Source organism: Neolamprologus brichardi, chromosome 23 (genome assembly GCF_056152115.1).
Source record: "Neolamprologus brichardi isolate AB-2024 chromosome 23, ASM5615211v1, whole genome shotgun sequence".
NCBI classification, from domain to species: domain Eukaryota; kingdom Metazoa; phylum Chordata; class Actinopteri; order Cichliformes; family Cichlidae; genus Neolamprologus; species Neolamprologus brichardi.
In genome coordinates this window covers 17,030,668-17,055,815 of record NC_142125.1, presented here as the reverse complement: position 1 = coordinate 17,055,815, position 25,148 = coordinate 17,030,668, and the positions used below count along the sequence as shown (strand labels likewise).

Here is a 25,148-nt window from a genome sequence, read left to right as displayed (position 1 = left end):
TAAATAGATTATAGAGTTATTCACCCATCAATTAGTAGAATTTTGACATGCTAACAGAAAACATAATCTTAACCAGGAACAACAATATAAATTACTTTATATTTGTTATTTCATGTGACATTATGAAATCAGAAGAAAATATATGTTTTACTGGACTGAGTGAAATATTATGAACATTATGAAGTTGTCTGCTCTACGTAAACGTATTTATCCAGTGATATATATGACCTGCCGTGTTATAGGATGTAGGATTATAACGGCACAAAAATTAAAGATAAAGCTTCTACTTATGTAAAACATGGCTATAAATAAATATTCAAGCATAGCTGATAAGTTTCATTAACAGTTTTGAGTCTTTGTGCCATGGCTGACAGTTAACATCTGTGTTACGTCACAGCTCAGCTGATGGCAGAGGACTCAAAGTGAGACTAAAAACATAGGGTCAATTTAAAATTAGACACCATCTCTGAAAATATAATCGCCCAAGATTAAATGGGGAACTATACTAAATACGTTTTATGCTTTATTTAGCCATGTTAACAAAACTAATCCTGTTTCTTTATTACACACACTGATAGGAACCAATGACAGACTTTATATAACATCAATTAATTGATTTAAGAAGGCTAATAAAAACATAAAAATCAGTTTAATGTCTCAATGCATTTACCTGTCTAGTTTAAGATGACTTTTAGCCTGAATTATTGTCATATTATTGTTTGACAACTTAAGGAAGAAGAATTGACAACACTGTTCCTTGAATATTTTACTTATATTTACACAAAAGATTATGCTACATGCACTGAGGTATAAAAACTATTGTAGATCAATACATTTATTAACTAGTAATGACTAAAAAACACAGCTCTGTCTCCCTATGCTCACATATTCCAGATGTCCTTGATGTCTACATAAACCACGTGACTATCCCGCTTTCTGGTGTTTACTACTCTAAACACAGCATTTTAATCTGCCATTGAATTCATGTTTGAATTTAATTATAACCCCACTGTACTGCTGAGTTCAGCCACTTTCAGTAATCTGAAAGACAGAGTGTTTTCCTTCGTAAGGACCACATTATATTATTATTGTATTACTCTCTTTTAGTTTTAACATGATTTTATTTGTAATTTTTTTTTTTTAAATGTGGACCATTTATTTATTTGCAGATGGTGGCCTGTGTATTTCTTTCATAGCGGAGGATTTGTGGGCTGAGAGTGTTAATCTGAGGCCTGTGCATCCTATTAATAAACAACCACCGGATTTGTTTCCAGCTCAGACTGTTTCTGGCATAGAGACAGTCTGGGCCTGCACAAACCACCTGTTCAGACTCAACTGAACATTTTATAACAGCTGGAGAGTTTTCATAGAGGGATAAGTCTAATTGTCCTATAAAGTTCAATTGTTTAAAGGATTTTGGAGACGTTCAACTTATAGATGCGTGCTTGTTTGTTTTAAGTGTTTAAATGTCCACCAAATAACCTGCTGGATTCAGCTCGAGGAGCCCACAAACAATGGAACTGGTTCACTATTACTCAAACTTTTAATTGTTGTTGTTTCAACACTATAAGGTTAATCTTGTGGTTTTACTTGGAGCATGATTATGGACACACTGTGACCAAGTTGGAGTCCACTTGCATGGCAGAATGGATCCAAAACAGATAAGGATCACAGAAAACAAATTTAAAAACCCCCAAAACTGACATCCTGTAGTTCATCTTCTCACCAGCAGAGGGTGATAAAACATCTGAGGACTTGGTGATATCAGAACTGTACATATTGATCTGATCAGTATGGAAGTTAATGCTTCTTTGACTGGATCAGTTTTTAAAGGAGCTAATTGTTATAGTACAACAGAAACATGAGAGATGCTGAATGTCTTTAATGATTTATACACTGAGTATAATTGGATGGCCACTTATTCAGTCGTGGAGCATGCCTGTCTGTTCTCAGGATTTGACAACAAATTAAAGTAAAAAAACCTTCAAATGTGCTCTTAATATGAAAATCTGCTCCTGTTGAGAGCTTCCTTCCTGTCCTGCTTCCATCACAGTTTCCAAAAATGAGTGGAACAGTAAAAGGTTGGAAAAATCACATTAAGAGAAATCAAACATTTGGATTCATTTTAACAAGCTCAGACTTGTTGAAAATACAGAGGAGCTGGTTGTGAACTGAGCTTCAAAGAAACACAACATACTGGTTGTGGTGGAGGTGTGGTCCCTGGCTCAGCTGCAGGGGAGGAGTGGTGCAGTGAGCTGAACAGGGCGGTGCCGCGGAGGCAGGTGAGAAAAAAATACAGAAAAACAACACGTGGATCCTGGAATAATCGTAGCTTCCATCTTTAAAAGACTGAAGAGGAAGAAGTTTGCAAGGAATCATTTAGAACAGTTTAAAACATCAACTGATTGAATCCATGAATTTGGAAACGTGTTTCTGAGTGAAAGAGACAGACATGTACAGACTAAACTATCTGTTCAACAGTCAGAATGTTTCTCTAACATGAGGACACTCTTTACACTCAACTCAGCACAGACACACTGAGGAACCAGACCAGACAAAAAATCCTGGATGAAGAGTTTCAGTGAATGTGGTGTTGAAGGTGTGGAGGTGGATCAGGGTGTCAGAGGAGACTCTGTAGAAGGACAGAGTGCCAGCAGGACAGTCCACATACACTGCTACTCTGTTAGAGACGGAGGAGGAGGAGGAGGAGATGAGTGTGTTTCTGTTATTGTGCCATACAGAACGAGGACCATCATCAGTGCAGTACAGACTCCATGACTGCTCGTTGTATCCAAACAAACAGTCATCACTGTATCCTTTTCTTCTGATTCTTCTGTAACTTACTGATATTTGAACCTCTCCTCTCCACTCAACCTCCCAGTAACAGCGACCAGTCAGACCATCTCTACACAGCAGCTGAGGCTCATAGTCAAATCTGTCTGGATGATCAGGATATGGCTGCTCCTCTGTCACACGTGTCACCTTCCTGTTGTTGTCAGAGAGTTTGAGGTTTGTGTGTACTGTGTTTGTGTCGATTGTGAGTTGACAGGAATCTGATGGAGAGAACAAACACAATCCAGCTGCAGTTATTGATCCATCATTTGTTCATTGATTGACACTTTGATGATGACTCCTGACATCAGAGATGTAAATGAGTAATGTTACAGTTTGAAGATGGTTGAATGTGTGCTGCTTTGTTTTCATGAATCACATTAAAAACACACTTACACTTCCTCAGACCTGGTTTCAACCATCGGACTCCAGCAGGCTCCACCCTAAAAGGAAGAGGGGGGTCAGACCAGCACAGTCTCTTTCAGCATGTAGACATGGACATTACATTCCTCTCACACACATAATGTTTGACACTGATAAAGGAACAGTCCAATATTTTCACAAATACACATCAATCCATACAGTGGCTTGCAAAAGTATTCGGCCCCCTTGAACTTTTCCACATTTTGTCACATTACAGCCACAAACATGAATCAATTTAATTGGAATTCCACGTGAAAGACCAACACAAAGTGGTGTACACGTGAGAAGTGGAACGAAAATCATACATGAGTCCAAACATTTTTTACAAATAAATAACTGAAATGTGGGGTGTGCATAATTATTCAGCCCCCTGAGTCAATACTTTGTAGAACCACCTTTTGCTGCAATTACAGCTGCCAGTCTTTTAGGGTATGTCTCTACCAGCTTTGCACATCTAGAGACTGAAATCCTTGCCCATTCTTCTTTGCAAAACAGCTCCAGCTCAGTCAGATTAGATGGACAGCGTTTGTGAACAGCAGTTTTCAGATCTTGCCACAGATTCTCGATTAGATTTAGATCTGGACTTTGACTGGGCCATTCTAACACATGGATATTTTTTGTTTTAAACCATCCCATTGTTGCCCTGGCTTTATGTTTAGGGTCGTTGTCCTGGTGAACCTCTGCCCCAGTCTCAAATCTTTTGCAGACTCCAAGAGGTTTTCTTCCAAGATTGCCCTGTATTTGGCTCCATCCATCTTCCCATCAACTCTGACCAGCTTTCCTGTCCCTGCTGAAGAGAAGCACCCCCAGAGCATGATGCTGCCACCACCATATTTGACAGTGGGGATGGTGTCTTCTGAGTGATGTGAAGTGTTAGTTTTACGCCACACATAGCGTTTTGCATTTTGGCCAGAAAGTTCCATTTTGGTCTCATCTCACCAGAGCACCTTCTTCCACATGTTTGCTGCGTCCCCCACATGGCTTGTGGCAAACTGCAAACGGGACTTCTTATGGTTTTCTGTTAACAATGGCTTTCTTCTTGCCACTCTTCCATAAAGGCCAACTTTGTGCAGTGCACAACTAATAGTTGTCCTATGGACAGATTCCCCCCTCTGAGCTGTAGATCTCTGCAGCTCATCCAGAGTCACCATGGGCCTCTTGGATGCATTTCTGATCAGCGCTCTCCTTGTTCGATCTGTGAGTTTAGGTGGACGGCCTTGTCTTGGTAGGTTTACAGTTGTGCCATACTCCTTCCATTTCTGAATTATCGCTTGAACAGTGCTCCGTGGGATGTTCAAGGCTTGGGAAATCTTTTTGTAGCCTAAGCCTGTTTTAAATTTCTCAATAACTTTATCCCTGACCGGTCTGATGTGTTCTTTAGACTTCTTGTTGTTGTTGCTGCAGCTGTATTTGTACTGACATTAGATTACACACAGGTGCACTCTATTTAGTCATTAGCACTCATCAGGCAATGTCTATGGGCAACTGACTGCACTCAGACCAAAGGGGGCTGAATAATTACTCACACCTCACTTTGCAGTTATTTATTTGTAAAAAATGTTTGGAATCATGTATGATTTTCATTCCACTTCTCAAGTCTACACCACTTTATAATGGTCTTTCACATGAAATTCCAATAAAAGTGATTGATGTTTGTGGCTGTAATGTGACAAAATGTGGGAAAGTTCAAGGGGGCCGAATTCTTTTGCAAGCCACTGTATGTGGATCAAAGTGCTGATGATCTGGACTGGATTTTTGGATTGCTTGTTACAGCAATAAAATCTGGTTTGACCTCCTTTGACTGTCCCCCACTTGAAATGCTCTCCTTACTGTCAATGCAGTGATTACTAATCCATCTTCAAATGACAAAAGCTTGATGTTTTTGAGTTGCCTAGTCAAAGTCTAGAATGAATTCCTATTTAGATACTTTGGCTTGATCATTAATGTTCATAAACCTGACAGTATGTTGGAGAATTAAAACAATTCTACAAAGAACAGTGGGCCAAAAATTCTCCATATCAATGTGATCAATAATTATTGGAAATACTTAACTTTAGTTCTTGCGTATAAGGGTGGCAAAAACAGTTACCAGATTAAGTGGGCAATTTTTTACATCTGGTCTACTATGCCCCTATCTCTAAGCTCTGCACAATCTGTGGTGGTGTTTAAGGTCTCTTAAAGACATGTTTGTTTTGTCGAGGAATTTATGTAATATGGATAAAACATGGTAGCCTTTATGAGTTATGAATTTTAAATTCTCAAGTCTTCCCACTGTTTCAATCTCGGTTTTTATTATTATTTATTATAAATGAACCTGATGAAGCCAACAGAACCACATCATCTACAAAAAGCATAGATAAGTTTTTTAGGCCATTAAAGTGGAAGCCTTCCACCACATAGCTACACTTACAATTCTGTTAATAAAAATAATTAATCGAATCAGTAGCCCTGGTGGAGTCCACAACCCACCAATAATGAATCTGACTTTCTGGTGGCAAGGTGGCCCAAGCTCCTGCAACAGCTTTACAGAGATGGCTCTCGCCAGACACCCCATATTCCTAAAGCACCCCCCCCCCCACAAAAGACATGGTTGATTGCATTCTCCAAGTCCAAGTCAGTCTACATGTCAAAATACATGTAGAGGATAAAGAGCTGGTAGTATGGGGGTGCAGTGGTTAGTACTATTGCCTCACAGCAAGAATGTTTTGAGTTTGACTCATCTGGCTGGGGCGTTTCTGTGTGGAGTTTGCATGTTCTCCCTGCATTTTGATTTATTGTATCTGGGTACGGTGGCTTCCTCCCACAGTCCAAAGACATGTAGTAAGTGGGGTTAGATTAATTGGTAATTCTAAATTGCCCATAGGTGTGAATGTGAGTGCACATGGTTGCGACACACTGGCAACCTGTCCAGGGTATAACCTGCATCTTGACCTATGATAACTGATGTAGGCTCCAGCACCCCACCATATTCTCCTCTACTTAAAAGGAGAAGTACCACAAACATCAGGTTGTAGTGTGAATCGGTTGATTAAATTATTGCAGTTACAGCGCAGATGTAAACATCTATGTTTGTTGGGAGCAGTTCTGATTGTACAGTCTGACAGCTGCAGGGAGAAAGGACCTGCGGAAACGCTCCTTCATGCATCTAGGATGCAGCAGTCTGTCACTGAAGGAGCTCTGCAGTTCAGCAACATTTACATGCATGGGGTGGGAGACTCTGTCCATTAGAGATGTTATTTTGGCCAGAGTCCTTCTGTCTCCCACCACCTGCACTGGGTCCAGGGTGCATCCCAGAACAGAGCTAAAATAAAATAAGAGCTATAAATAAATTTATATTAAAAAATCGATTCAGGATTTTAATGAATCGATTTTACGTTATCCAAGCCAGAATCGATTTCAATCGATACATCGATTATAAAAACCCACCCCTAGTTAAAAGCACTGGATAAATCAAAGAACATGATCCTCACAGTGCTTCCAGGCTTCTCCAGGTGAGTTAGAGCTCGGTGCAGGAGATAGATGATGGCGTCCTCCACCCCAATGCCAGGCTGCCAAGCTTTCATTATTATCATTATTGTTCTGCTTGGAGGCACCTACATATATTTTGCTTGTTATTTTTAAATTAGGCTAGCATTTCTATTGTGAGAAAAGGAAAAAAAATGTCACTGTACATGCGACTCCTCATGTCACATCTGCATAAAAGACACATGAACTAAGTGAAGGATGCAAAATGTTTCCAGCTCTTCCTCCTTTATTAGAAATTCTCATCCATACCTGAGAGTGTCCAGTCTCCAACTTGGATCTTTCAGTCCAGCCAACAGCAGTTTCATTCCTGAGCCTCTTGGATGATTGTAGCTCAGGTCCAGCTCTCTCAAACAGGAGGGATTAGAGCTCAGAGCTGAAGCCAAATAACTGCAGCCTTGCTCCGTGATCAGACAACCCGACACACTACAGAAACACAAAACAATCTTCACATACAAGTTCTTGAATAATTAGGCCCTTCAGACCTTTCAGTACCATATCACCCCAATAAAGCACTTTGCTTTCACACTGCTAGTTTACTTGTGGTTGAGTAGTGAAAGGAAGCCTTCAGGCTCCTCATCCTTGGAGCCAGCTCCCAGTTTTGAGAATCTCTACTTTCATCATTAGGTTTAAAAGTTTCCTTTTTGATAAAGCATATAAGTAGCTCTGGATCAGGTGACCCTGATTCCTCACTTTGTGCGTCATGGGAAGGCCCCAGCAGCATAAGACTATTGCAGGATAACTGTAAAGAAATGTATTGTCATACACCCCGCAAAACACAAGTTCTTGCAGTTCTGGACCGTTAATAGTACCTCCCCTCTAGATTGGTGCACTTGGTAACTAACTGGGTGTAATGCAGTTGATGGGAAGACAAATTTTAGACTTTAATTGCAATATATTGGAATTTAGCAGGAGCAAAGCAAAATCAAATAAAATTAAAAATTGAAAAAATAACTTGAATGATCTAATTAACCTACTCTGAGCTAATGCAGATTTTGTTCTTATTTTTGAGAGGAGAGAGGTTAGAGAGAACAAGCACAACTGGAGGTGGAGATGCACCTTTCGCTGTGTTCACTTTTAAAAAAGACAGACAAATACAAAAACAATGTGTAAGTCCACAGTTTTGGGCAGTGGCTGCTCCTCTGGCCTTACTCACTATACCTGTGGACTCTCCAGGCCAAATCCTTAGATGATGACTAATTTGCCCTTCTCTCTCCTTCTCTCCTTCTGAGATGAGAGACTCACACCAAAATGTGATTAACATGAACAACACAGTATCCTTAACAGCACCAAAGAGTAAAACAATGAAATGTAGATTATTAAACATTAAGTCTCTGTTAGTACATGAATTAATAAGCCATCCATCCATCTGCTTATCTGGTCATTTCGTGGGGAAGCAGCCTAAGAAGAGAAGCTCCGACCTCCCTCTCCCCAGCCACCTACTCCAGCTTGTCCAGGGGAACACCAAGGCGTTTTCAGGCCAGCTGAGAGACATAATGTCTCCTACATGTTATGGGTCCGCCCTGTGGTCTCCTCCCAATGGGACATGCATGGAACACCTCACCCAGGAGGTGCCCGGGAGGCATCCTTGTCAGATGCCCCAACCGCCTCAAATGGCTCCTTTCGATGTGGAGGAGCAGCGGCTCTACTCTGAACCCCTCCCAGCCGAATCTCTCACTGCATCCCTAAGGGAGAGGCCAGCCGCCCTTTGGAAGAAGCCCATTTCCACTGCTGTATGGTCTATTGTAGTGGCTACCTTACAACATAGCACCTGAGGCGACTGTTGTTGGAGCTATATAAATAAAAAAAGTTCAATTGATTTTTCCTCCACACTGACATCTCTATGAGGTCCAGTGAATAGCATTGTATTTTTCTAACTGCTTCAGACAGGTCTATTACCTTCTTCCTGTAACCACTTCCTGGGTCTCATTTCAGGGGTTCAAAAAGTATTTTTGTCACTGAGTGGTGATAAAAATTTCTCATGATACTCTTTCTGGTTTAGCAAAACCGCTCACCTACCATTGTGTGCCTGAAGGATGATAATGTTGTTGTCATTACTAAGCAAGTTAGTAATGACTGGATCTTATGCTTGTTCAGTATATGTGTAAATCACTATATTATACAGCCATGTATTTAAGATGTTCAATATGCAGTCATTTTTATTAATGCCTATTAGGCACCTAAAAACATGGATTCTGGACACTTTCTTTCTTCCAGTAAGAAACGAAAGCGAAAGTAGATTAAAAAGTGCATTTTTACACCAAACAGCACATGAAAAATCATTAGATAGATTTTTTTCTCTCCGGTGTCATGCTCATGAGTCATTTTTACAAACTAAAAACTAAAAAAATGTGAATATGGAAAAGTTTTCCAGGCAGAAATTGAGATACAAATAATTCACACATACTTGGCAATTCTGTGAAAAATAGCCTTTTTAGGCAATAGGACTACAATTACCAAAAGTGGAAAGTCTGAATCCTGACCTGAGAGTTTCCAGTGTACAGTGTGGATTTTTCAGTCCAGCAGATAGAAGCTTTACTCCTGAATTCTGGAGATCACTGTTACTCAGGTCCAGCTCTCTGATACTAGAAGACTGGGAGCTGAGAACTGAGGACAGAGCTTCACAGCTTCTCTCTGACAGGTTACAGAGACTCATTCTAAAGAAAAAAAAAAGATATTTGTTGTCAGATTAAATAATGTTTAATGATGAATGGTTAGCACTGATCCACTGCAATTTATGACAACTGGTTGCCCAGATAAAAACAAACCCAGTGGCACAGGAGCCTCTGTAGCATTTCTTTCCTCTCTAACTACAATACCATCATAGCAGAGAAAAAAAAGACAAACCTGAACTTTGCACACTAACAACAGACGAAGATGTAGCAACAGTTTGCTCCACCAAAGAAAAAACAAAAAAACACCAATTAAAAATGTTTTCAGAGAAAAACGTAAAGTTGTGGAGGAGGTGGAGAAAGAATCAGCGAGAGAGAATTTTCTTATATCTAGCAACAGAAACTACCTTGCAACATAACAAATGTAATTTGCTTGGCCAGTCTGATCAGTTGAAGCCAGCATGTGTGTAAATGTTAGCTTGAAAGAACTTACTGAAAAAGGGAATAAACAGTGCATGTGCAAAATTGGTGTGAATGGGTGAAAGAGGCAAGTTGTAGAAAGCACTGAGTGCTCAGAGTAGAATAGCACTGTATAAGAACCAATCCATTTACCATCACACTGTTCAGGTTTTTGAATTATTCATGGATGCCTCTCTATAATTAAAATCAACATTAGGAAGAATTTTAAAAAATTAAAGGCTGAGCACAAATATACTTACACGATTTTGTTGGAGGCTTTGATCACTGGCAGCAGCCTCAGAAGAGCCTCCTCTGAATCAGAGTATTTCTTCAGGTCAAACACATCCAGATCTTTTCGTGATGACAGTAAGATGAAGACCAGAGCTGACCACTGAGCAGGAGATAGTTTATCTGTGGAAAGACTTCCTGAACTCATGTACCGTGGGATCTCATCCACTAGAGAATGATCATTCAGTTCATTCAGACAGTGAAACAGATTAATGTTTTTCTCTGCAGACAGAGCCTCACTGATCTTCTCCTTGATGTACTGGACAGTTTTCTGACAAGAATGTGAGTTACTTCCTGTCTGTGTCAGTAGACCTCGTAAGAGAGTCTGATTGGTTTGCAGTGAAAGACCAAGAAGGAAGCGGAGGAACAAGTCCAGGTGTCCATTTGGACTCTGTAAGGCCTTGTCCACAGCACTGTGGTAGAAAAATGTCACTGCAGATTCTACGTCTCTTAAATCTTGTTTTGCAAACAATTTAGACCATATGGAGGTCTTCTGTTGTCCTTCCAGCAGATTTACCCCAGACTTTATGAAGGTCAGATGGACATACAGAGCAGCCAGAAACTCCTGAACACTCAGATGGATGAAGCAGAACACCTTGTCCTGGTACAGTCCTCTCTCCTCTTTAAAAATCTGTGTGAACACTCCTGAGTACACTGAAGCTGCTCTGATATCAATGCCACACTTTGTCAGGTCTGATTCATAGAAGATCAGGTTTCCTTCCTGCAGTTGATCAAAAGCCAGTTTTCCCAGAGACTCAATCATCTTTCTGCTCTCTGGACTCCAGTGTGGATCTGTCTCAGCTCCTCCATCATACTTGACCTTCTTCAGTTTGACCTGAGCCAACAGGAAGTGGATGTACATCTCAGTCAGGGTTGTGGGGAGCTTGCCTCCCGGTCTGGTTTTCAGCACATCCTCCAGAACTGTAGCAGTGATCCAGCAGAAGACTGGGATGTGGCACATGATGTGGAGGCTTCGTGATGTCTTGATGTGGGAGACGATCCTGCTGGCCTTCTTTTTTTCTTTGAATCTCTTCCTAAAGTACTTCTTCATCTGATGGTTAGTGAACCCTCGGATCTCTGTCACTGAGTCAACATATTCAGGAGGGATCTGATTGGCTGCTGCAGGTCGTGTGGTTATCCAGAGGTGAGCAGAGGAAAGAAGGTTCCCCCTGATGAGGTTTGTCAGCAGCACATCCACTGAGGTGGACTTTCTAGGGTCAGTTAGGATTTCATTTTTGTTGAAGTCCAGAGGAAGTCGACATTCATCCAGACCATCAAAGATGAACACAACCTGGAAGTCTTCAAAGCTGCAGATTCCTGCATCTTTGGTTTCAGTAAAAAAGTGATGAACAAGTTTCACCAAGCTGAACTTTTCCTCTTTCAACATATTCAGCTCTCTGAAAGAGAATGGAAATGTGAAGTGGATGTGTTCATTGGCTCTGTTTTCTGCCCAGCCAAGACTGAACATTTGTGTTAAGACTGTTTTCCCAATGCCAGCCACTCCCTTTGTCAGCACTGTTCTGATTGGTTTATCTCTTCCAGGTGAGGCTTTGAATATATCTTCTTTTCTGATTCTTGTTTCCCGTCTGTACTGTTTTCTGGATGCTGTTTCAATCTGTCTGACGTCATGTTCACCATTGACCTCTGCAGTTCTTCCCTCTGCGATGTAGAGCTCTGTGTAGATCTGATTCAGAAGGGTTGGGTTTTCTACTCTAGCAGTCCCCTCTAAAACACACTGGAACTTCTTCTTCACATTAGATTTAAGTTTGCGTTGACAAACTGAAGCAAGATATTCTGAAAAGAAAAGCAGATTATCAGTTCACGTTTTGTAAAGGGATGGTCTAGTTTCCTTTCTCTAAGACATGTCCATTTGACTACATGTTGGTCCATCTCTTGAGAGAAATGTCCCATTCATTCAGGAGTTTACATTTTGAGAGAAATCCTCTTACTGTTCTGCAAACTGTCAGCCAACTTCTCCTTCTTCATTCTCCTCAGTAAGTTCAATGCGATCATTACAAATGCCTCTCTGCTTCTCCACCTCTGCTCTTCATCCTCATCCTCCAACCCCTCCTCTTCCTCCCTCTCACTCTCAAAATATGTTGGGTAATCTTGGCTCAGAACTTTGTGAATCATCTTCACCTCATTCTTCACAAAAGTGATGATGTTGTCCTCCAGCAGCTGGAACAGAATAATTTATGAATGACTCAATCAGACTGAAGTCATGGAGCCAAACATCAGATCCATGTTGGACACATTGACAATCCACTGGTCTACAAAGAGCAGCATGGAGATGACTGTGAACAGAATAGATGTAAAAGAAGTTGTTGTACATGTACAGACCGTAATTATGGAGTCCAGGTGTGTCTGACTCTGCTGGGCAGACTGATCACTGGGAACCTCTGAGCTCTCCTGGTCCACTCTGAGGAGGAATCATCAAGAATTAGTTCAAGCACAGAGTAAAAATTCAGTAAGTGAATTTTTTAAGACAGTGATTCAGATGATTCCCTATAGTTGTAAAAGTTTACTAGTCCTTCTGAATCCACTGAGAATCAACAGCTCAGCTTAGTATTTTGTATTTAGTTCAAGTACTTACAGTGCTACAATAACACGTGAATAAGAAGAAGTCAGTATAAAACCAAAAAAAATTATCTAACATCCAATAACTAACCAATCTCTCTTCCAGCACCTTACCATCAGCCTTCCAAACCAGGCTGATTAGTGTGGTACAGATGACAAGCAACTGAGGAACCAGTCCATGACAAAACTGTGAGTAGCTTTCTTCTGACAACCTCAGATTATTTTCTTTTGTACAATAACTTGTGAAATCAAGTTTACATTAATTTTAAATGCCACAATCTTGTCTCTTCTTTAAAGAACACTTTTTCAATAACCAACATTAATAGTAATGTGGCATATCTAATATTTTCAGTAAACTGCACCAATTTAATATCTATGAGATATTGGAATGGGAATGCATATTGGTACACTGGATGTCTGATCTGTTTTCTTCTAATTTACTGAAGAAAAATTCAAAAATATATATCCTGGGTAAACTTCAAAGCAGAGGTCAGAAACACTTGGCTCACACAGAGTTGACAGAAGAGTTGCTGAGTTTGTGTTGCATTTTTGGCCAAACCAAAGCTAAAGTTATATTTCAGCAGCTGTTCTTTGCAATTGAGCAGCTAGGTGTGTTTTGGAACACAGCGCTATCCATGCCACTGCCGTTTACATCAACATGCACTGTGCAGAAAATGCTTGAAGTCATGTCTGTAAATCCTAAAATGCATAAACTAGATTAGATTAGATTAGATTAGATAAAACTTTGTTAATCTCTCGGGTGGTTTCCTCTGGGAAATTCGGTTTCCAATAGCACAGCACCGACAGAAGTTACAGAATGTGAGCAGAAATACACCATATATACACATATATAAATACAGAGACATATATAAATACAGAGTATACAAAAGGGATAAATAGAATAAATAGGAATAAGAATACGAGGGAATTGCACATTTCACGTATTGTGAGTCTATTGCACCGTTGGATATTAACAAAAAGTATTCCACAGTGAAAAGGCACTACAGCTTAGTTGTCCCCCCCTCCTTTGTCTTCCTGTTTCTCCTCCGTCTCCCCTCTAGAGAGGAGTTAAACAGTTTGATGGCTTGTGGGACAAAGGAGTTTTTAAGTCTGTTGGTTCTTGACTTTGGGAGAAGCAACCTGTCACTGAACAGACTCCTCTGGTTGTTTATGGCCGTGTGCAGAGGATGCCCAGCATTGCCCATAATGTCCAGCAGTTTCTTTAGTGTCCTTTTCTCTCCCACTGTCACCAGAGTGTCCAGCTTCATGCCGACCACAGAGCCAGCCTTCCTGATCAGTTTTTCCAGCCTGGATGAGTCCTTCTTTTCTGTGCTGCTCCCCAGCACACCACAGCATAGAAAAGTACTCCAGCAACCACCGACTGGTAAAACATCCTCAGGAGCTTCCTGCAGATGTTAAAAGACCTCAGCCTCCTGAGGAAGTACAGTTGGCTTTGGCCTTTTTTATACAGGTGCTCCGTGTTGCATGACCAGTCCAGTTTGTTGTCCACCCACAGCCCGAGGTACTTGTATGTGTTGACCACCTCCACCTCCTGTCCCTCTATCTGAACCGGCAGTAGACCTGCTCTGGACCTCCTGAAGTCCACAACCAGTTCCTTGGTCTTTGAGGTGTTGAGTTGCAGGTGGTTTGTGTGACTCCATGTGACGAAGTTCTTCACCAGACTTCTTTACTCCTCTTCCTGATCATCCCAGATACACCCCATGATGGCTGTGTCGCCTGCAAACTTCTGAATATGGCATAATTCAGAGTTGTAGCAGAAGTCAGAGGTGTACAGGGTGAAGAGAACCTCTTCTCTTCACCCTGTACACCTCTGACAGCACAGTTCCCTGTGGTGCTCCTGTGCTGCTGACCACAATGTCAGACGTGATGTCCTTCAGCCTGACGTACTGTGGTCTGTCTGTGAGGTAGTTTGAGATCCACGCGACCAGGCAGGGGTCCACCTGCATCCTGTTTAGTTTTCCTGAAGCAGACAGGGCCGGATGGCATTAAAGGCACTTGAAAAGTCAAGAAACAGGATCCTGACCGTGCCTTTTCCCTTGTCCAGGTGTGAGTGGGCTCTATGTACGAGGTACAGGATGGCATCCTCCACTCCGACATCCGCCTTGTATGCAAACTGTAGTGGGTCGTGGGCATTTTGTACCTGTGGTCGGAGGAGGTTGAGGAAGAGCTGCTCTAGAGTCTTCATAAGATGTGACATCAGTGCCACTGATCATAAGTCATTCAGCTCATTGGGCCGGTTCCTTTTGGGGACCGGGATGATGTAGGATGTCTTCCATAGGGCGGGCACTCTCCCCAGTCGCAGACTGAGATTGACGACTCGTTGTAGCGGCTCGCCAAGTTCAGCAGCACACACATTTAGCATCCTAGGACACACCTTGTCTGGGCCTGCTGCCTTCCTGTGGTGAAGCTTCCTCAGTTGTCTCCTGACCTGATACACTGTGACACCGGGAGATGATTGGAAGGAGGGGGGTGTCCTGCTGTTGAGAGAGGGTTTGGAGGAGGGGGGTGTCATAGTGTCAGGGAGGGGGGGAAGTGAGGGAGGTAGGAGAGTAGGGAGAGGGCTCTGTAGTAAAGGTGAGGGTGGGGAGGTTTGTGGGCTGGTCAAACCTGTTGAAGAAGTTGTTGCATTTGTTTGCCTTCTCCACAGTCCCCCCCACTGTGCTGTTCTTGGTGTTGTGGCCTGTGATGGTTTTCACACCATTCCAGACCTCCCTCATATTGTTCCTCTCCAACTCTCCAACTACATCAGGTCCAGAGGTTTACAACGCCGAAGGTTCAGGGCGTTTTTGGAGGAAATTGAGGGATTGTATGGTACTTTACTAAGGTGCGTCTGTGAAGGTTCTCAGTCATCCAGGTCATCGTAGTCTAAGGAGCTTGGAAAGAAAAGCATGAGCGACCATCTTTGAACAGAGGCGGTGGTTTACAAAACCAACTGTCTGCCATCTATAATCCAGTTTTGAGATCCCTTCCCAGACGCCTTAACGCCCACTCACATCCTGGGCCATCTGACCTCAGGAAATCACATGACAGGGTGGGGCCAGGTTTCACAATGAGCTCACCCGAAACCCTGGCTGATTGGGACCCACACCCGCTTTCACACCTTGGCTCATGTGATTAGGTAGAGGATCATCAGGGGGTCCTTTGTCCCTCTTTGGGGGAAACTCCCACTGGGTTTAAATCTTGGAATCTCCACCATTGACCCTTAGAACTGAAGAAGCTTCTCGGATGAGAGGTGAAACGTCTTCAAGCCACTCAAAGAAGTCCAGATGCTTTTCTTTCCAAGCTCCATAGTTTACTGAGGTGCATTAGCACAGGAGGGGGCATGTGTTGAGGAGATTTTGTGAGTTAAAAGCTAAAGCCAAGAAATTCATGGAAGTTGGAAAAGTGGATGTTCTTGAGTTGGATGATCCAAATTGGATAATGGATTTGGCATTCCTTGTGGACATTACACATGAGCTAAAAATTCTGAACCTAAAGCTGCCATGTCTTAGACAGCTCATCGCAGCAGCCTATGAGAGTGTGAAAGATTTACCACAAAACTGAGACTATGCAAAACTCATCTGTCTGCTATTCAAAACCTGTAATGAGAGTTTGAATAGTGATTTGGTGACTTCGAGGCATACTGTGACTCTTCCCAGCTGTTTGCAGAACCCTTCTCAGCTATGTGGAATCTCCCCACCATGCTGCAAACTGAACCCACTGAACTGCAGTGCAATAGTGAACTGGATACTATGTTCGGGGAGGCACAGGGGAAAGCGATCAAGTCTGCAAAGTTTCTAAGAGAGCTGCCTCCATAATTCCCAAAGCTGTCGAATGTACCTTTTTGGAAGCTCATATCTGTGTAAGAAACTGTACTAAAAATTCAGATTTCCATTTCCAGATTTTACATTAGTCAGAGCTCAGGTTAACAACAAGCACCATTGATGCTGTTGTCTACAGGTTGCCAGTCAAAACTGTGCAACTGCTGGCTGAAGACAAAAGAATAGCAGACAGGGGAGGCATGTTAGGAGGCAGTGAGAGAGAAGGCCGGAGGGTGGACGTGAGAGTGTTGTGGAAATTTTAACAATAACCTGCAACACACCCAGTGAGTTTGATTTGAAGTGGTTTAATTAATACATTGCAATGTGGAGAGAATCACCCCAGTCAAACACCAGGGTGATCTCTGAATCGTGGCCACCGCCCTTGCACATTATATACAGAGACAGAAAGAGACATTCCACAAAATCTTACATGTTGGCCCCTGTCACGGGGAAGCTATACCATCAGCCCCATCCTTAAAACCTCTTCCCTCATAGAGAGAATTATGACCTTGTTTTCTGCTTGGCTGTCACCTCCCTAAGAGCAGGATGTCTGGAGATCTTCAAGTCTATAATAGACCCGCTGTGAAGGTACAATAAACCCTGGGGCCCACTTGTGATAACATTCTACATGCATGCAAACTGGTGACGGGAGGGATCTTGCTATACTAAAGTGATATGATTAAATATGTGATTAATACATGAGAAAAGAAATCTGCCACCACAAGAGTAAGGACTTTAAATGTATTAACTATGATTGGTAAAAAAAAATAGAGCTGGCTTATATGATGGAGAGAATGAAGGAAGATATATTGTGTGGGCAGGAGACCAGAGAAAAGTAAGGCAAGGAGGTAATCTCAGCGCATATGCCCCACAAGTAGATATAAGTTCGAAAATAAAGACAAAGTCTGGAGTAAGCTGGATGAAATGGTAAAGAGTATCTCCAGGCTAAATACAGTTGTGATTGGAACAGACTTTAATGGACATGTAGATGAAATTGTCAATTTTGTTTGATTTTCAGAGTGGAGTAAAATTGAGAGTGCCTGGTTGGGACTAATTTTTGCTTTGTAATGTCTGGAAATGATCAAGAATCACTTCAGATAAACTCTGGATCACACTTTTGTTTGAAGACAAATTCAAATATTTATATAGACTATTGATTGACTGGAAAAGCTCATGTTTGATTTCTCTTGAAAACAAACCATGTTCTGTTTCTATTTCCTTCAAAAAAAACCAATTACCATTAAAGTCATACACAGCAGTGTGCTGCTGTTTCCTGTGAAAACTAGATTTGAAAAAATGTTGCCTGAGTTTAGAGTATAATCAATCATGAGAATTTTTTAAAAACTTTTTTTCAGAAGAACCCACTAACAATGATGCTCACGCTGTTTTATAAGTAAGTAATTTCTGCACTTGAAACTTAGTGTTTTCTTTCACTTAAGTGGAGAATTAACCCCTCTCTGACTTTCTATAACATACAGTACAACATGATTAATAGAAAAAAATGCATAAGCATTACTTTCTGTTTGCCAAACTGGGTTTTCAGTTCTTTGGAAAGAAAGAGCTACTTTTAAAGAGTCAGTTTAAATGGGATTGAGGGAATTACATGTTTGCACTGCAGTTTATATCCAACAACATCAAGGTGTTAATTTGTTCAAAGTCACTAATAGCAGAGAGTTGGTGTGTTCTAAATTCACTGGATTGAAGTCCAGGTTGGTTCCTGTAAATAACGATGGAGCACTGGTGTGAGTGCTGAGCAGTGACATGGAGAAGAGTCATGGACAGTTAAAGATGGGCTCTCACCTCTGAGCTTTGGTCTGGCTCTCATGTTCCCCACACAGAGTGGTTTTAGAGGGAGGGACTCCCTCCTCTCTGACCTCACAGTGATCCATGTTGCTGAATTCACATTCACACACTTCCTACCTTTACCTGCAGAGGAAACACAAATCATTCATTTGCACATCATCTGAAATCCTCCTTTCCATAATATGTGTTGTCCAAATATCAACTGCTTCTTTTCCGCTTCATCTGAGTGTCAGCTGAATGCAGTCAGACAGCAGTGTCGGGCAGAGGAAGCTGCCATCAGCTGCTCTACTTCTATTATCAGTCCACTAGCTGGAGCCATGAAGGAGCAGCCCAGAATGCACGAAAACACACAGACAGACGCACACAATACATTTAATGACAGACACTGATTCACTCTAACTGGAAGCTTCTGTCAATTAACATTAAGTCAATTCAACATGTGTGAAAAACATTTTCAACTGATCCAGGATTTAAAGAGGATCCACCGTCTAAACATGTTGGAGAATTTAATGTGACTAAAAAAGAGAAACTTTTTTCCTTTTTGAATCTCTGCACAGATGCAGTAGAGAGCAGCATCAAGTGTTTTTAATGACCATGTCCCTATTAAACAGAGTTACAGTTTTAACAAGATGTTTCATTAAAATTCATTCTAAGAACCTCATATTCATCTATAATTGTGGACTGAATGTTGACTCATTACTACTACCTATTTGGTACAAGTTTTTCAAGTTAAAGTACATTTTGGAAGATTCAGTGTCATAGAAGCTTTTTTGTGTATTGTGTGTGTTGTAGAAAGTAAAAGATCAGACCACTCTGATCGAAACCCAGAAAGACAAGAGGAAAGCCATCTCTACATACTTGCCTGTGTCAACACAAGAGGTGCGTGCTTTCATCAAAATGCTGCACTTCCTGTGGTTACAGCCATGTTTCTCTTAGTGGTTAGTTAGTTAGTGGTTTAGCATTTGTCCCATACGTGAGCTCAGAGAAGTGGAAATGACAGGAAATGTAGTTGCTATGTTGTTGCTATGTGCACTTAATGTCACAGACTAGAATGGAGTATAAAACAGAGTAACCTCAGACTGTTCTTCTTGCTCAGGTCATCTTTCTGTGAGCTTAATATCTAATAGAATTTATGCAGCTAAACATGTCACTCCTGATCCAACTGGGGAGGTGGCTGGAAAAAAACTAAAGAGTCCAGGATTGTTTTGGCAAAGTTATACACCATCCATCCGTCCATCCATTCACTTCCACTTATCCTTTTCAGGGTCAAGGGGGCTGCTGAAGCCTATCCCAGCTGTCATAGGGTGAATACCTAATACATTTTATCTTTCCATTTCTAATCTTTCAGATATTTGCTATGTTTGAATTTACAAATATTTTCAAGCTTTTTTTCCCATCCTCTCATCCCTAGCCAGCCCAAAGAGATGGCTTCCACTGAACCCTGGAACTCCATTATTAACCTTAGTGTATGAAGGGAGGAGCCATGCTGCTCTCTGGCAGGAAGCACCATGCCCTCCTGTGTTTTAAATGCACTTTAGAACAGCACGCTGCAACACTACATATGAGTGGGCGGAGGGAGGTTTGGGGTCTTCACTCACCCCCGTTCTGTTAACCGTCAGGGCTGGGGGGCTGGGAGGAGGTGCTGGCCGTCAGATTGGGGTCTGGGATGCAGGGTCTCCCTGCTACTGCAGATAAGGAGGCGGTCTCCTTGCCTCCACCCCAGAGAGAATGGTTACATCTCCTGGGTCTAGGTACAGTTTGCCCGTCTGGGGGCAGGGGTACCTGGACCTGGGACATAGAATATGTTTGAGGAGTGTGAATGTGTGTACAGTGTCTATTTGTGTCTGTCTCCATGTTGGGTGAGTGCCGAGTATTTGTTTGTGTATATGGGGGTGGGAATGCACATTTGTGTCTGCGTGTGTCTGTTCGTCTGTGTCTATATGTCAGGTTGGGTCTTTGACTCCACCTCTCTATGAACATCTCAGGCTCTCTGAGGTATGGAGACCTATCTCCCCTCACCACACTCCCTGCCGGTGGCTGATGCCCTCAGACATTGGTGTGTTGGTGGTTCTTGGTGTCTGGGGCTGGGTGCTCATGTATGTACCGAGTCACTCCTGGTGGCCGATTGGCAGGGCCTGGCGCCTGTGGCTGGCTGGGCCCCTTCCGGGGGGTGGGGTGCACTCATGGTCCTTTCTGGCACAGCTGGCTGCCGGCTGAGCCCGCGGGCACGTCACTGCAATCCCCTCTGGCCTCTGCTCCGTGGCTGCTGGATGACCCCTCATCTGGGGCTCTCCTCAGCTCTTTCCGAGAGAGTGGCACAGTTGCCCCTCCATTGGTCTTCCTTGGTCTCTTTGCTCTGAGGGCCTCTGGATGTCTGGAGCCTGGATCTCTTCCATACCTGCTTCATGCCCTGGGGGACGGGTCTATGGCTCCCCACACTCCCTAGCAGATCGCTACATGGAGAAACCTTTTGAATACAAGCGTGCTGATCCACACAGGTGTGCACACAGGTGTACACACGGGTGTTCACAGACACAAACTACACCTTTCGTGGCTGCTACCTCAAAGCAAATTGTGCGCTGTCGATTTTGCGTACTGCACAATAACATTTAATATTTAGTATCTACTGTTAGCTAGTTTATTGTGATGGTGTTGTATTTATTATGTTGCTTTTTTTGTTTGTTTTTTCTTCTTCTTCTCTTCTCCATACAGATAATCCAGGTGATTTGTTTGTTTTTCTTTTTTTTTCTCTCCCTCTCTTTTATTCATTCTTTCTCCCTGTCCTATCCCCAAGTACTGTCTGTCTTGTCTGTAACAACCGAAAATCAAATCAAATAAAGAAATAAATACAGAACTATAATAAAGGTCAATCAAATGGACCAATATGGTAAGGCCATGATGATCGACTTGGTAAAGTAAATCCGCTTGGCATCTTTATTGACCTTCAGACAACAATTCTAATGGCTAAAGATCCAAATGGGACAGGCAAAAAAAAAAGAAAAAAGAAAAAAAAACACCTTCGTGTATGAAGAGAACTCTCCATTCACATGAACAAATTTGAGCCTATTAGATAGACATGATTCAGACCACTGCAGTACAGTACCTGTAAAAGCTAAAGCATCCTCTAATCACTGTAATAAAGTGTTAAGGTAACAGTATCGAACGTTGCACTGAGGTCTAGCAGGACAAGCACAGAGACGAGTCCACTGTCAGAGTCCATAAGAACATTTGTAACCTTCACCAAAGTTGTTTCTGTGCTGGGATGGGCTCTGAAACCTGACTGAAACTCTTGAAATAAACCATACTAGATGATTAGTTAGCTGTTTAATGACAACTCTTTAAATATTTTTTTAAGAAGGAAGTTAGTTATAATTAGTTAAGACAGTTTGGTCAAGTGATGGCTTTAACTATTGCCACCTTAAGGCCTTTAGCACATAGTTCATTAACAGAGATATGTTTATCATATTTAAAAATGAAATAATGATTAATGGTAGTACAACTATCAATTGAAGCATCATGCGGCTAAACATCTCACTCCTGATCCAACTGAGGAGGTGGCCAGAAAAAACACTACAAAGCCCGATATTGTTTTGGCAAAGTTACACACCAATTCAATATTTATTTTAGCAAACTCCAGTTGACTTAGCCATTACTGCTGATGTGAATTTTAATTTTACCAAATTTACATTTATCATTAGCCACCACTCTAGCTTCACATGTCTCAGAACAAAATTGCCAATAACCAGAGATTGTTCCCTGGCAGGTATGTTGCTGAGTGGGGAAAAACTATTTGAAACCTGTACTTGTACTGAAGGGCTTCTCTTTAGGACTACACTTCACTACCATCACCCAGCCATCCTGTTTTTCCAGCTGCTCGGCACAATCTGCTGCTAACAGTGGTGATGCTACCTTTAGCTTCACTGGCTACCACACAAAACCAAGAACAGAAATGGCCTCTTTTGTGTTACACCACACTCCGGGATGTAACTGCACATTTCTCTATCCTTCTATTTGATGAGTAGAATTTGTACCGAAATGCCGAATTACACTGTTTCGGTTTCAAAGCTCTTCAATATTTCAGTGGACAAAAAGTGTTCATTTTGTAACAATGCGCTTATTGTGAAACATTTTCCGGACAATCATCTGTAGACAAAAAGATGTTTGCTTGTTACATAAAAGAGTGCATAGAAATATCTTTAAAAATTTATTTGGGTATCATTATTCGACCGCCAGTCCAATTTGTGTGTGTGTGTGTATGTGTGTGTGTGTGTGTGTGTGTGTGTGTGTGTGTGTGTGTGTGTGTGTGTGTGTGTGTGTGTGTAAGATGGAAATAGAGAGTAACCACTCCACAGTAAAATAAAGGGGAAAAGAGAACAGAACAGATCCAAGGAGATGTTAAACACATGTAATGTTTGACAGCGATGAGAGGCAGAAATGCAATGTTTCACTGTGGTAAAGTCAGTCTAACATTTGATTATTTAATCAAATTATTATAGTTAACTGAAGTACTTAAACCTGACATATTACAAGCCTTTAACTCTAGTGAAGATGTGCATGTACATGCACTATTGTGTGCTCCAGTACTTTGTAAATACTGGAGTACACAGCCAAGCCATCCAAACAGCCAAGCCATCAACCGCAAATGCCGGAACAGGTCATGATATCTGAAAAGTGCCACAGTAAGGTAAGGTTTGAGTCAGTGCTGCAAACTGTCGCCCCAAAAAGCTGATACCTTTTTTTGCAAAATGTCCTATATGCTGAGCCACAAAAACCACCATGTGCTAAAAACTAAAAATGGCCTTCATTGTTATTTATTTACAAGTAATCGCTGAATACTTTCAGGCTGAATCTTCAAACTCTGTAAAACACAGGCGGTTCTAGAATTTACGTTTTGATGCATTCTCAATCATCCAGGAAAGTAAATCTCCAAAAGTTGATTCTGTTCATCTAGACAGCATTTTGTGAGAGAAACGTTTCGTCACTCATCCAAGTGACTTCTTCAGTCTCAGGTGACTGCAGGTTTCCCCTATCTTATAAACAGTACATTTGCATAATGACTGAAACCAGCCCACTGAAGGAACAATGGGCTGGGAGGTCAGTTCTTTAATCTTAATTAATCTTAATTATGCAAAGATTAAGGAACTGACCTCCCAGCCCATTGTTCCTTCAGTGGGACAAAACGCTACATCCAGATGAACAGAATCAATGTTTGGAATTCTAGAATTTACGTTTTTCTGGGCTTTTTGTGGTTCAAATATTTTTTTAAGCATATTCCAAAATGCATTTTGAGTATTTTGCAGGCAAATGTGTTCAGTCCTTTATAACTCTGCAAACCTCAATTCAGTTAGGTACATTTTACAGTGCTACTTTCAAAAGCCATGATTTTGAAGCTGATTGTAGTGTCAAAGGATAATTCAGAATGGATACTCACAGGTCTAGTTGAATGCACCTGTTTTAGAGTGGACCTAACCTGAGGCAAAGGCTCGTCACATTTGCCAGAAAGTTAAAAAACATCATAGAAAAAGCATGCACAGTATTGCTTTAGCCTCTTAACCACATGAGGACAGTCTACCAACTCATCAAGAAACTTAAGTAGCATTGTTCAGGACAGACACTGGAAAAACAGTCTGCCACTCCATACACCTGAGCATGAAACAAACTGGGGAGAGATTTTTCAAATACCATCACCTCTATTTTAAATAGTCATTATACCTCAAGTATGATGTACCCCTATTTAAGTGTGCCACTGAAACGCACACAAAGCCTTGCGCATGCATGTAAATATTTATTTTTTGGCTTTTTTTTGGGTTATTGTTACTTATTGTTTTTTCACTTAACATTGCTCACCTAGTTCTTCCGGATCTTGTAAAATCCTCTTTCTCCACACTCCTCACTCTCTCTTTTCACTGGCAATTACATAAACATGTTGTTTCCAGCTTAAAAATTATGGTATGATGCCACTAAAACAAAATGAAGTAATTTTAACAGGTTATTCTACAAGGATGCTGGAAAAAATGCATATTCCATGATCGTATAATGCACTACTTGGTCACGTGAAACCATCTTCAATGAATCATTTTATTGTTATCACATCACTGTTATAAAACCATTTTTATTTTTGTCTTTATGACAATGATGTTGACTTGTTTCTCTCTCTCTCCTCCTATTTCAAGCTTTGTGCTTTTATCCATAATAAAAATGTAAGAATGTTATGGATGGAAAATAACATCCACAACATTATGCTAATCTCTTAAAGCTACTGCAGATACTAGTTAAAATATATAAATACCAATATAACATACAAAGTCACAGCAACGACTGGCATTATCAGAAGAATTTGGACTCTTGCTTTCAAGTGCTTCATGAAAATGAAAATAATAATTCAGTGCATAGTTATTACTAAAACTATTCCTGTAGTTAAACCAACAACTGAAACTTCCATAAAACGATGATAGAATACTGAACTCCAGGCTTCAACATAGAAAAAAATTATAACTAGTTTTACTTCTTATGTTCTTATGTTGTACAGACACAAACACTTAAAGGAGGAAGAGCGTTTAGCGCTCGGCCTCGGTGGTCCAGCTGTGAGTCCGTTACCGTGATATAGAGCGGCGGATTTCTGCTCTTTGAGCTGAAACTAAGCTGCGCACAGCTGATGTTAGCCAGGGAAAAAACACACATTACAGACTACTAATATTACCTTTAGGTGGAGCTTCACACTGAGACGATTATATGCGACACAAAGTTCACGAATCTGAAAAAGAAGGAAACGCAAAAGAGGGGTCCACAAACCACGGTCCTGTGACAAAAA

The 25,148-nt window shown here is 41.4% G+C and overlaps 1 protein-coding gene across 1 annotated transcript; it reads right to left on the bottom strand.

Moving 5' to 3' along the window:
• Positions 1 to 1,867: 1,867 nt before the first annotated feature.
• On the bottom strand, positions 1,868 to 25,148 carry LOC102783153 (protein NLRC3-like). The gene is made up of 9 exons (XM_087836004.1): positions 25,038 to 25,148; positions 18,335 to 18,460; positions 12,477 to 12,555; positions 12,086 to 12,314; positions 10,109 to 11,930; positions 9,261 to 9,434; positions 7,030 to 7,203; positions 3,229 to 3,275; positions 1,868 to 3,053 (listed from the first exon to the last, which is right to left on the bottom strand). The coding sequence occupies exons 2-9, from the start codon at positions 18,421 to 18,423 to the stop codon at positions 2,524 to 2,526; spliced, it is 3,144 nt and encodes a 1,047-aa protein (XP_087692130.1). The 5' UTR covers positions 18,424 to 18,460; positions 25,038 to 25,148; the 3' UTR covers positions 1,868 to 2,523.